General features: G+C 55.6%; 4 protein-coding genes across 4 annotated transcripts; 2 read left to right on the forward strand and 2 right to left on the reverse strand.

Moving 5' to 3' along the window:
* Positions 1-781: 781 nt before the first annotated feature.
* DICSQDRAFT_178558 (uncharacterized protein) lies at positions 782-2,767 on the reverse strand (the record flags this gene model as incomplete). The annotated part of the gene is made up of 3 exons (XM_007362781.1): positions 2,598-2,767; positions 1,767-2,519; positions 782-1,702 (listed from the first exon to the last, which is right to left on the reverse strand). The coding sequence occupies exons 2-3, from the start codon at positions 2,403-2,405 to the stop codon at positions 782-784; spliced, it is 1,560 nt and encodes a 519-aa protein (XP_007362843.1). The 5' UTR covers positions 2,406-2,519; positions 2,598-2,767.
* Positions 2,768-2,938: 171 nt separating this feature from the next.
* Positions 2,939-3,966, reverse strand: DICSQDRAFT_178559 (RNA polymerase II). The gene is made up of 6 exons (XM_007362782.1): positions 3,896-3,966; positions 3,752-3,839; positions 3,624-3,701; positions 3,463-3,561; positions 3,257-3,403; positions 2,939-3,177 (listed from the first exon to the last, which is right to left on the reverse strand). The coding sequence occupies exons 1-5, from the start codon at positions 3,957-3,959 to the stop codon at positions 3,328-3,330; spliced, it is 405 nt and encodes a 134-aa protein (XP_007362844.1). The 5' UTR covers positions 3,960-3,966; the 3' UTR covers positions 2,939-3,177; positions 3,257-3,327.
* Positions 3,967-4,254: 288 nt separating this feature from the next.
* DICSQDRAFT_178560 (vacuolar amino acid transporter 5) lies at positions 4,255-6,904 on the forward strand. The gene is made up of 10 exons (XM_007362783.1): positions 4,255-4,609; positions 4,665-4,684; positions 4,737-4,948; positions 5,468-5,673; positions 5,743-5,888; positions 5,940-6,074; positions 6,134-6,437; positions 6,507-6,577; positions 6,636-6,724; positions 6,783-6,904. Exons 1-10 carry the CDS (start codon positions 4,426-4,428, stop codon positions 6,835-6,837), a joined length of 1,422 nt encoding a protein of 473 aa, XP_007362845.1. The 5' UTR covers positions 4,255-4,425; the 3' UTR covers positions 6,838-6,904.
* Positions 6,905-7,343: 439 nt separating this feature from the next.
* On the forward strand, positions 7,344-10,338 carry DICSQDRAFT_167201 (uncharacterized protein; the record flags this gene model as incomplete). The annotated part of the gene is made up of 4 exons (XM_007362784.1): positions 7,344-7,657; positions 7,829-7,966; positions 8,023-9,499; positions 9,622-10,338. The coding sequence occupies 4 exons, from the start codon at positions 7,344-7,346 to the stop codon at positions 10,336-10,338; spliced, it is 2,646 nt and encodes an 881-aa protein (XP_007362846.1).
* Between the last annotated feature and the right edge of the window lie 1,288 nt (positions 10,339-11,626).

Here is an 11,626-nt window from a genome sequence, read left to right on the forward strand (position 1 = left end):
AGTGGCGAGTGGCGAGGGCACGGATGCCCGGAGGGGTGGCGAGCGGATCGCCGAAGAAAGGAGCTGGTGGTCCCCATTGGGCAACACCGTGAACGACGTGGTGTGCACCAACCAGCGGGCAAAAACGAAAGCTCGAGGAGCGCGAGCTCCCGAAGGGCGAGGGGACGAGGATCCTGGGCTGCGAGCCCTTAACCTATATACTACTAGAGACAAAGCAGATGTAAAGCGGCGAGGGGGTGGCACGAGTTACGCTGTCATAGACCCTGGACAATAATCATTGTCCAAAACACCAGAGCTGTGCGGTCTGGGGAGGAAGAGCGCAACCGTGGGAGACGGGACATGGCGCGTCAATGGGCGTGGAAAGGCAAGCTTAGCGACATCTGCGGGTTGCACGCATTGGACGAGCGATTCCAGCTCAACCAAACCCCCTTTAGCGCCAGCCACGGCGTCGCGTCCGTCAGGTGACCGTACCCCCGTGTGTTAGCGCCGTCCCCACTACATATATACCTATTAGTACTAACGTCGCGAATACAGTAACGGCCATCCATATAGTCGCGTAGACCACTACAGCAACCGCTATATTAGTCCGGACCCTACTTCAAGTCAAGGTATGAGTACATCCTCAAGTCGTAATACCCCCGGGTCCTCCATCTCCTTCCGTGTTTTTCAAGACAGGAACCAAGGGATCACGTGTGTCGAAGGAGAGCATTTCCATAACGCAACCCTATGTACAGAAGAACGATTGCACGCCTCGAGACCAACGGCGCACTATTTCAGGACGTCAATATCCGAACGGAGTCCAGTCCACCTCGTCGTCGTCGTCGTCGTCGTCGTCGTCGTCGTCCGGAACGTCGAGGAAATTCACGTCCTCGTCCTCGTTTTCCTTGATCACGTGAATTTCGATTCCGTCCCAGTCCACCTCCGCCACAACCTCCCTCAGCCGATTGACGTCCTCGGCCACGATGTCGGTGCACTCCCGCAGCTCGAGCATCTCAATCGGCACGCCCTCGTTGCACCGCAGCATGAGCCACCCCAGCACCTGCTCCAGATACTCCCACTCGAGCTCCGAGTACGAGAGGCCGAACTTCACGCGCTGCACCGTGTGTAGCTTCGCCGACAGCACACTGCCCCGTGCCCCGTCCCCGGCCTCGCGGCGCACCTCCGACAGCGCCTCCAGGAGCCCGAGCTGGGGCTGGCCGCTGATCGCGAGAACGCGCAGGTCCTCGACGCGCGCGAACAGCGTCGCGAAGAGGTCCTGCCAGCCCCACATCGCCATCAGCGACTGCAGCTCGAGCCTGCGCACGGCGCCGAAGAACGTCGCGCGGCGCACGAGCGCGTGATACACGCACGGGTGTGGGTACGCCTCCAGGTAGAGGTCAACGTCTGCAGCCGGCGCGGCGGACTTGTCCGCGGGCGGCCCGGCAAGGAGCGTGCGCCAGCCCGAGATGCGCATCTGCGAGGTGTAGACCGGGGAGATGCGCGCGGTGAGGAGCGGCAGGGCGCGCGAGAGGTGCTCGCTCAGGACGCGCACGAGTTCTTCTATGCCGACCTCCGTGCGCCCAGTGACGACGAGGCGCGTGTCTGCGGGGAAGGAGACGTGGTTGAGGAAGTTGGCGCAGTCGAGCACGTAGGACGAGAGGGTGAGCTTCCGGAGGTTAGGGAGAAGCACGGTGCGCTGGGACGCGGGGAGCATGCTCGAGTCCTTTGGAAGCCGTGGGATGGTGTCCCAGGAATTCTAAAGCGCGCATGTTGTCGAGCGCACTGACAAGCTGAGCAAAAGTGCCCAGTCTGGACGTGAGATCATGCTTGGCCACAAGAGTGAGGTTCGTGAGCGTCGCGCACAACACGGGGTTGTCCCACTTGACAGAGATCATATGTACGTGCAGGCGGAGGTTGGGTGTATGACCCCCGAAAAACACCGGTAGAGTGTGATACAGAGGGTGGATGGTAATGTCTGGGACGCATCTGCCACTTCCCGATAACGACAAGATCTCCAGCAACTCTGCCCCGCCTTTCGACAGAGCAGCAACGCTTTGGAAGATGGGCACGGGGCCGGTCAAGTCGAGCTCCTTCATTCGCGAGGACTCCTTCATGACTGCGTCGAGGAGCTTCCTCCTGGGTTCATCCCGGCAGGTTACATGGCCAGTGACCCAGAGAGGGGCCTTCTTCGACCGGGCGAGGACTTCCTGCGTAGCTTCAGGGTCGGACAGGACGATCCTGCTCCATAAGCGGGGTGTCTCCAGAGCGACGTGTCGCCAGGACCGGCACACGTGTGTGACAATGATCCACTTGTACGTCCGTCTGGGGCGGAAACGGGGGGGATTTCGCGTGGTTTGATACACCTTCGCGACCACCGCAAATATTTCTGAGAGGACCTCTGGAGGCAGCTTGGATATAGGAGCCATGGCGCTCAGGCGGCCCTTCAGGTCGAGGATGGCGTCGGTGTGCTTCGCGATCTCGCTCCCGAGCGCTCTGCGGGCACTTGCTGCGGCGCCCTGGTCAGAACAGGCGGCTCTGCGCTGCACTCGTAGCACCATATTTTATATAAACATAGCAAATGAGAGACCGAATGGGTATGAAGCAGAAAGGCAGCTTACAAAAACGAGCAGTGGTTGAAACACGACGGTGCGGAGTTGCAATAGATTGAACAACCGGTATGTAGTCGTCCAGCAAGCGCCTAGCAAACGTATGCTACCTATTGAGCGCGAATTCAAGTCAAGCTGCCCGAAGTTTATGTCAAGTCGTCGACGCAGACGTGGGTTGAGACAGAGGGCAGGACAACCGACAGATGGTAATTCCCTTCAACCGGTGAGAAATATAATTGCCCGCCGTACGCGTGTACTGGCCCCACGGCAAGTAGGCGCCAAAGATGCACAGTCTACCACTACTACTTACCGCCGTACATGTGGTAAGTACTAGTACCGGTGGTATTAGGGTAATATATCTATTGTGCACACGAAACTTCGGCAAAACGAGGCTACAAAGTCTCAGAACGTGCTCTTGGTTGAAGTCCGAATAAGCATGAGGTAGGTGGATCTCGATGTGAATGTTCTCGCACAGTCGAAGACTCGTGCAGATGTCATAGAAAGGGAATTGGTGTAATATGTACATGGTGACAGTCTATATGACCACTAGATTCACGCAGAAGGACCGAGCGATGGACGGAACTAGTGAGGCCTGTTCAGGGAAGCATTGACAGTTGTCGGACATGCCTTTGGTGGTTGTAGCTTGTTACACCATCGAGAAGAGGGCGTACCGTATTCAGGAATCCAGAACCATAGCTCGCAAGACTGGTGCAGATTGATACATCCGGTTGGAGAGATAATCTTATGACTGGAACTTCCGCATCGTCTGGATCTCATCAAGGAGAGGCTGAAGCTTGTCGTCGTCAATCTTGACGAGACTGCCAACGGTAGGAGGTCGGGTGAACTGTATGAAATGCAAAGTGTTACGTTTACGCACCTTGGAACGATGCTCTTTGCCTCCTCGGCAGTCACGGGACATAGGTTGGCTATCTGGGCAATCTCGAACTGGGTCAGTGCAGATTCCCGCCGTAGCGTCCTAACCAGTGCAAAGTATCAGGTTGGTCGGTAGACAGGGTGAAGCAGGATATCGTGACTTGCTCTCGAATAGCTGCCGCAGCCTCCGGCTTGTCGAACTTCGCGAAAGTCTTCACGTACTCGAGCGTCTTGTTGTACACACTAGTTACACTTCAGGATGCAAGTGAGGGCAGTAGGCCAAGAAAACGTACGCAGTATCCGGAGCAGCCTTCTCGGATGGCCTGTGTTCAAGAAGATAGCGGACCTCGGAGATGAGTAGACAACCAGCGTTGTTGAACTCTGTTGAAAGCCAAGAGCTCGCATATAAGACACGAACATAGAAAAACAGCATATACCAGGACCGAGCCTCAAAGCCGAGGCATCCTCCTCCTCGTACGCGGGACGGTGGCGGAGAGTCATGACGGCCAGAGGGAAACGTTTGTTTGCAGTTGTTGTACAAAGCCTTTTGAAACTAACATGTGCAAATAAACCCGAATAGACAAGAGAAACAGCCGGATGCCGGCTCCGCGCGGACGATGTTCGGAGGCTGTAGAACTCACTACGCGATGCAATATCCGTGATCTGCATGTCGTGGCATCTTCACCGAATTCAAAGGTTCATCTTTTCCTTGCACTCTCCTCACATATCAAACTGAGGTCAATCAAGGCTGAAGAGAGGTCGAACGCCTGACATTCCGTGGCTGACAAATCTGGCTCCGGATCGCGCATCCCGCACGAAAGCGCCTGTTTCGGCATCCTGGCGACTGCCACACAGTTCTGCAGACCGCCGCACCGCCGTCCATTCCACTCCCCTTGACTTGGTCTCTCCTGGCCATCGCTCAAGCACTTTTTCGGCTCTGGACGTTGACGGCGACGATCCCTACGAGATGGTGCAGTACGGCGCCACGCAGGGCCACCGCGATCCCCAGAACACGGTGGACGACCCAAGGACATCTCGAGAGGACGATGCGTTACTCGGTGCGGACGCGACGGCTAGGAGACCGAAGAAGGATGGGCATGCCACTCTGACGAGCTCGACTAGTAACTTGGCAAATACGATTATTGGTAGTGGTGAGTAGCTACGTTCTGCATGCGGTGTGCGTTATAATACTGACCCACGACATAGGCATGCTTACCTTCCCACTGGTAAGGAGCTTTATTTCACTGAAAGACGTGCGCTTGCTCATGGCGAACATAGGCTTTGGCGTCCGCGGGCCTCATTCCGGGCATTATTACATGCGCGTTTTCCGGAGCTGTTGGTGCTTTCGGCCTCTACCTGCTGTCACTGTGTGCAGCGAAGGCGCCCCATAGACGGGCCTCGTTCTTCACCGTCGCAGAGTTGACATTCCCAAGGGCGGCTGTCTTCTTCGATGCCGCCATCGCCATCAAATGCTTTGGCGTGTCGATTAGGTGAGTTCACATCTGACATGTTGTGACCTCAAGGCCCTCCCTACGGGGCATGCAGCGTGTCGGAGTGTTCCGAAGAGCAACGAAGACACCCTTTGTGCTAGACATGTGCTGTGTTTTGCTCGCCAGTAACATCGGAAACCGGTTATGAGAGCATATTTGCCATGACCTAGGTTGTTTATGTCTAGAGCTATATCATGTTTGCTCGAAACGAGGGAGAATTTTCTCGGAGCGAAGGTGAAGTGGATGGCGCCGAGTCTCAATCCAGTGTACAATGTGTTCACCGTAGCGCGAGGGGAAGAGGCTGGCACTGCCTGGTACGAATCTCGCTCTTAACCTCTGCTCTGAATTAAGCTGAGACGAACTTTCTACTATCTCTAGATTGCTTTGAGCAACTTTCTATGTCAAAGGCGCTGCCGAATATGCTCTATTGCCGCGAATCTTGTGTAGTCGCATATATGCTCTGCCATCTCTCTCTTGACGACGTTTCGATATCGTTAGCTGATCGCGAACTTGTGGCAGCTACCTCATCATCATCAAGTCTCTCATGCCGAACGTCGTCATGGCCCTATATCATGATTTGACTTCGCCTGACGTTAACCCGCCAACTTGGATGCTTTCAGGGCAGAACTGGATCACGCTCATCATGATTCCTCTTGTTCCCCTCACGTTCCTTCGGAAGTTAGACAGTCTTAGACATACTAGCTACGTCGCACTGTTCTCCGTCGGTGAGTCCCCGCATTGTATCCCTATAGCCGCCACGGACCGATCTGACGGCTATTGATGATGGGATACAGCATATCTAGTCGTCATCGTCATCGTCTGTTACTTCTTCCCTCTCCAGGGCACACAGAAGCCAGGAGAGATCCACCTTATCAAGTTCACACCGGGATTTGTCTCGACATTCCCAGTACAGGTGTTCGCTTACACTTGTGCGCAGAACGTAAGCTTCCCCTCTTATCATACAGGGCTGGAATGACACCTGTTCTTGCAGCTATTCCCGATATACAATGAGATACAGTCGAACAATCAGAAGAGGATGAACATCGTGATCGGCACGTCGATCGGTTCAGCAGCATTGATTTACGAGATCATCGCTGTCTTCGGGTACTTAACCTTTGGTTCCAAGGCAAATTACAGCGATGGAACATGCGTATCACCGGCTGACATCCGCTTACTTTCCTCCAGGTCGGGCCCAACATCATTGCGATGTACCCAACTACGTCTCTCTTTATCGCTGTTGGCCAACTGGCCATTGCGATCCTCGTCATGTTTTCGTACCCTTTGCAAGTGCATCCATGCAGGAACTGCCTGGATAAAGTGTTCCACGCCGGTCACGTTCCTAAGCCAGTGACGGCCACGGAAGACGACATCATCGAGGACGAGCACCATCCTAGCCATGATATGAGCGATCTGAAGCATAGCTTGTTAACGATGGCTATTGTCGCGAGTGGCTTCACGATCGCCTACTTTGTGGACGATCTCAAGCTGGGTGCGTTCATTTGTTTTTCTATGCTCACCGTGCACGAGGGTTGATCGTCCTCCGTGCCCCGTCCTATAGTTCTGTCCTTCGTCGGTTCGACTGGATCAACAACCATTTCCTTTATCCTTCCGGGCCTGTTCTGGTGGAAGGTCAGTTGGTTCTCACACGCGTACAGTTGTTCCGGGCGCTTATGTTCAAACGATACAGCTTTCACGCGATGACCCTAGCGCGAACAAATTGTTGTCGAAGGCATCACTAGGATTGGCTATATACGGAATGTTCATCTTTGTGTTCTGGTACGTTGCCTCCTGATGTGTTCCCCGACGGTCAACTGACGGTGCGACGCACTCGCAGCTTGAGCTTCAATATTTATGGGCTCTTCCACCCTGAGTCTGAGAATGTACATTAGATCGTATATACTTGACTACTGCTTGGATGCTCTCCACATGCTCTGTAATATATGATCCGTATCCTTGCTAGCTTGCCTTCGTGTTTGGGTTTGTGTGTGATGCAAGAATGAGGCGTGACCGGCCGACTCGGGCGGAGTTTTGCTGGGAGACGCTGGGCGACTTTGGAGACATATGGGCGCTAGTTGTCAGAGGACACACTTACCCTCTGACCTGATGCACCCCGGCTCATTCGCCCTCCACAACCCCTCCTGGTCGTCGTTTGCAGCCACCAAAACACTCGTCTGACAAAAGATAATGTCTGCTGGTGCGTGGTTCTGCATGTCGCTTATCGGGGGCGTCCTAGGACCCGCGAAGCGGGCCAGGCCCTTATTCCCGTTCTCCACGCTGAGCCTGCGCATCCTTTCATTTGCCCCGCGTAGATTTCATGCTACCGCCCTCAGAAGTTCCCGAGCACGCGATTCATTACACGCAACCGGGCCTGTCACTGAGTTCTGCGGATACAAGCATGGGGACAGCATCCAGCGACTCAGCCACAGCAAGCACCAGCGTGAGCGCACCCGACATCCACACTGAGCGGTCGCTGTCCGTGAGCCCTATCACCGCATCGCCCTCATACAACCTCGCATCTTCGACGTCGTCACTTGGTGCGAAGCCCGAGTCCTCCTTGAGCGTCTTAGGCGCGATGGAGCCCAGCGCGACGGCAAGCACCATTGTGGACGTCGAACCCGATCCGCAGATCGTGGAGGCGCTGAAGAGCAAGGATCGAATTTACGTCCTGAAGCTCGGAGAACAGATGGAGGCGTTGATCAAGGAACGCAGGTACGTGCTCGGGCGTATTCTGCGTCCATCCTTCTCTCTTTCTGGCGTCACACGACGACACCCGTCCCCCACGATGGCGCCACTTCGTTTGTGGGCGTGGCGACTCCTACCATTCCTGGTGAACACGATGTGGTTTGCGGATCCGTGCTAACTTCATTCTTGTTGCCACAGGCCGCGGCTCGACCTCACGCCTTCAACATCATACCAGCGACTGCTCATCCATAGATGCTCTTCCTACTACAAGCTGTCTTTAGAGAAGGATCCCGTAACGAGCAGCATCGCTGTCTATTACCGCACAGAAAGTCGGATGTGAGTCGTGTGTCTGTGGTGGAAACGACCTGTGGCTCACGCATAGCACCCCGCAGCCCTGTGCGACGTATCTGTGAACTTGTACCCGTGGAGGACTCAGCGCAACCTGCGTTCCAGATCATGCGCCGCCCGGATCGTGGCCCTCGCGGCCGACAGCACTCCCATCCTAGCTCTACCGCAGGTGAGGATGCGGACACGTCCGACGTGGATGCGTCTGAGGCTGGCAGCATCGGCGGAGTTAGCAGCGCTGCTAGTACTAGCGCCAGGCGCTACAAAACGATAGAGGAGCGCGAGGCCGAGTACAACCAGGCTAGGTCACGAATTTTCATGGGCTTCGAGGATAAGAAGGAGAAAGAAAAGGATATGAGCGCGAACTCGTCAACGTTCAGCCTTGTCTCTGGGTCAGGTTCGACGAGTGGCGGGCGCGGAAGCAGCATCGGAGACATTGACGATTCGGCCAGCTCTGCTCCAACGGAGAGCGAGTGGTCGGGACCGGTCACCCGCGATAAGAGGGATAGCCGAAGGGGTCCTAGTTCGACCAACTCTTCGGTGAGATCGTTGAGGTCCTCGGTTGCATCCTTCAACGCCAACGGTTCCGGTTCCTCTCGCAACTCGCGGGCAACGTCGCCATCGTTCACATACCCCACGCTCTATGAGCCGGCATCCAGCTCACCCTACGAGCAGGGACAGCTGGGTAACCCTCAGCCCCCGCCGCCTTCAGGCTACGTCAGCCAATACGTCTACCCTGCTTACCAGCCTCACCCTCCTGGACAGCAGTACATGGGTCAGTATTATTACCCTCAATATCACTATCCGCCTCCTTCTGTCCAGCATACCGATCCTGTCACGCCCGGGGGTCCCGACGCGATGTATCAGCCTCCACCTAATCCACCGCCGCAGCCCTCGTATCCTCCACCCTACATGTGGTCTAACTCGTCGTCGCCTGGCCAACAGCAGCCGCCTCCTCACCCACATTTCCCACCGCAGCATCCTCAGCCTGGCATCCCAACCAGCCATTATCCCGACAGCCAATCGCAAGGACACCCGATGCTTCCTCCGATGCAAAATCCCTCACAATTCCCATCCTATGCTCCAGGTCCCACACCGTATGGGTACGGCATGCCTAGTTACTACCAGCAACCGTACCAACCTGGTGCACTGATGGGTCCGCCTCCGCCCCCGATACCTAGTCAGATGTATCACTCAGGTCCTATGCCGGACCCTGTGGGATCGAACACGGGCCACGGCATGGACGGGCACCACATAAGCAGGACATCTTCTCGGAACAGCAACGGCCACGGTAGTATCAACAACAAGCGTGGTGGTGGTCCTCGAACGCGTGGTTCTTGGACGTATGGCCCCGGCGCTGGTGCCCCCGGATTCAATCATAATGTCGGTGGGCTGCCCAACGGCATGGCTCAGAATGATGCATACGGACCTCGCCTTAGCACAAACATGAGGCGCCAGTCCGGCACGTCAAGCGGCGGAAGTGCTGGCGCTAGGACCCCTGCGGACGAGACGTCATCAACAGCGGTGAGTCGCCTTCCTTCCTCGTTCCTTACTTTCGCCGGTTACAATTTTTGCTTGGTGTTGATCGTGCTGCTGTTTTTTCGCGCTCTTCTGTTCTCGATGTTCTCGACTTTGCGTTCGTGCAGTCGTCTTCTACGACTTCTTCCTCTTCACGGCGCACGTTCACCTCTACGTCGACTTCATCCAAGCATCCCCTCCCGGCACGCCCCGATTGGGCCGTTGGACTCAAGCCGCAGCATCCAAGACACCACGATCACCACAACGATGCCGCCTCGCGCACAATGTCGCCCGCGAGGATGGGCGGTGGGCCACCTCACCATCAAGCGCAGCCTGCTCTCCAGCCTAATGATTTCCCGCCACTATCTTCCGTGCCCGCAACGCGACAGCCTGTCGTTGGTGGCGCTTGGACAAACGCGTCTTTGTCGCGCGTCATGCTGCCTGGGCCGCAGGCAAACACGAATCCTCAAGGTACAGCGCTCGTCCATTACCCCACATCGCAGACCTCGAGCCCGCAGGCCCCGTCAGCACCTGTACCTACGGCCCTCGGGAGGTTGGACGAGCGAGACCCCGCGTTTGAGCGGCCGCCACCTAAGAGCGCTGAGCTTTTCAACCCGAAGGCTGGCGGTCGCAATGGTAATGGCAATGGCGGCCGCGTGGAGAATGGACGGAGTCGGGCGAACACGGGAGCTAGTGCTGCAGGTCTCGCAGACAAGCTGAACTTCATGGTTTTGGCTGATCCTGAGGGGATTGGGCGCGATGTCCCGCTTTCTGTTCATGGTGCCAGCAACGGAGAAGTAGCTGTGGCTATGGTTGCAGGGGACACTGCCGCCGCGCTCTCATAGCTTCCCTTTCCGACGCCATAGCCGTTTGACTGCTGCATTCAGGCGCTGCTTTTGCGGTCTCTCTATCGTCTCGTCTGCCTCCGGTTCTCCTGTCGTGGTGCTGTCGCGTTTTAAGGGTTGTGTCGTATCAGACTGATGTGTAATTGTCGTGTCGTCATCGTCGTCGGGCGGCGACAGACGATGTAGAGGTAGTATACTACGTTATACGCTACATTACGCTAGCTGTCTTGCTGTGCATCTGTGTTTATCCGCTCTCTGTGTACGGTGTTGTACTGTGGTATATCTTGAAATCTTAAATAGCAGACTCCAGCTGGCATAATGGATTCTGTCTCGGGTGAAGCATGAATGCCACGTTCCTATACGGTGCACGGACGGTCTGGTACGTATGCCATCGGTGTCGACGTTAACGTACATTGAAGGGTATAATGTGAGTAGAATTGGCGCGAGACTGGATCCCTGTTGACGTTGAACCATGTATGGACTCACGTGTGGTCTAATATACAACATCGGTGCTATACCCGACTCTTGTCCTTCCCTATTGCTGCGCTTGCTCGTTCAGACTCGCTCAGAAATCTGGCCATCGCGTTCTGTCACTATGGGCCTGGCGCCCCCGGAAAACCCCCGGTTCGACAAGGCAAAAAGTGCGTTCAACGGTCGCACCGTGGAAATGGGATCTCACCGTTGAATATCACCCGTCAGTTATCCGCGGCGGCAACGTGTTTTTACATCCGTAGAGATTTACCACCTGAGACGCCAAGCTGAACGGGGTTATTCCACGGTTGCTCTCGGTGTACGCAAACAAGTCTGCATGTGCCGGCCCTAAATATGGGCGCCAAATGCCAGTCGCTCTGATTCTGACCATTCTCTCGTCTACATCGACATTCTCCTGTTGCTTGTGACATCTGACTTTCATGGAACTATCTTAGGGTGCGTTGGGTACATGACTGCTGTCGTGTCTACATTTCTTGGTCCCCTTTATCACCGTTCCTAGGGTGTGCATACAGTACCAGAGTCGTCGGGCAGAGCCCAGTGATGGACGGTCGGCATAAGGTAAGTCGCAATCTTCAGAGTTGTGAGTTTCTCAGGTAAGTCCAGCTATGTTGTTTGGCCATTCTGGCAAAGATGTCGATCAGGTAAGTCACTCTTCTCAAATATCTGCATTCTCCCCGGTGAGTATTTGCTGCTCTTCCCTGAATATCTGACTCCGTCTACCCAAACTCCCATATGTGTCCTTAGTTTTGGCGTGGATGTACTGCAGGAGTGGCAAGGGTCAAAAGGACGTGGTCGT

Source organism: Dichomitus squalens (assembly GCF_000275845.1).
Source record: "Dichomitus squalens LYAD-421 SS1 unplaced genomic scaffold DICSQscaffold_5, whole genome shotgun sequence".
NCBI classification, from domain to species: Eukaryota; Fungi; Basidiomycota; class Agaricomycetes; order Polyporales; family Polyporaceae; genus Dichomitus; species Dichomitus squalens.

Coding starts and splice junctions, on each gene's coding strand:
- DICSQDRAFT_178560 (XM_007362783.1), top strand. CDS start 4,426: ATGGTGCAGTACGGCGCCACGCAGGGCCACCGCGATCCCCAGAACACG. Junction 5,674..5,742: donor CGTCGCACTGTTCTCCGTCG/GTGAGTCCCCGC, acceptor GATGGGATACAG/CATATCTAGTCGTCATCGTC. Junction 6,075..6,133: donor ACTTAACCTTTGGTTCCAAG/GCAAATTACAGC, acceptor ACTTTCCTCCAG/GTCGGGCCCAACATCATTGC.
- DICSQDRAFT_178559 (XM_007362782.1), bottom strand. CDS start 3,959: ATGACTCTCCGCCACCGTCCCGCGTACGAGGAGGAGGATGCCTCGGCT. Junction 3,702..3,751: donor AAGGCTGCTCCGGATACTGC/GTACGTTTTCTT, acceptor AAGTGTAACTAG/TGTGTACAACAAGACGCTCG. Junction 3,404..3,462: donor GCAAAGAGCATCGTTCCAAG/GTGCGTAAACGT, acceptor TACCGTTGGCAG/TCTCGTCAAGATTGACGACG.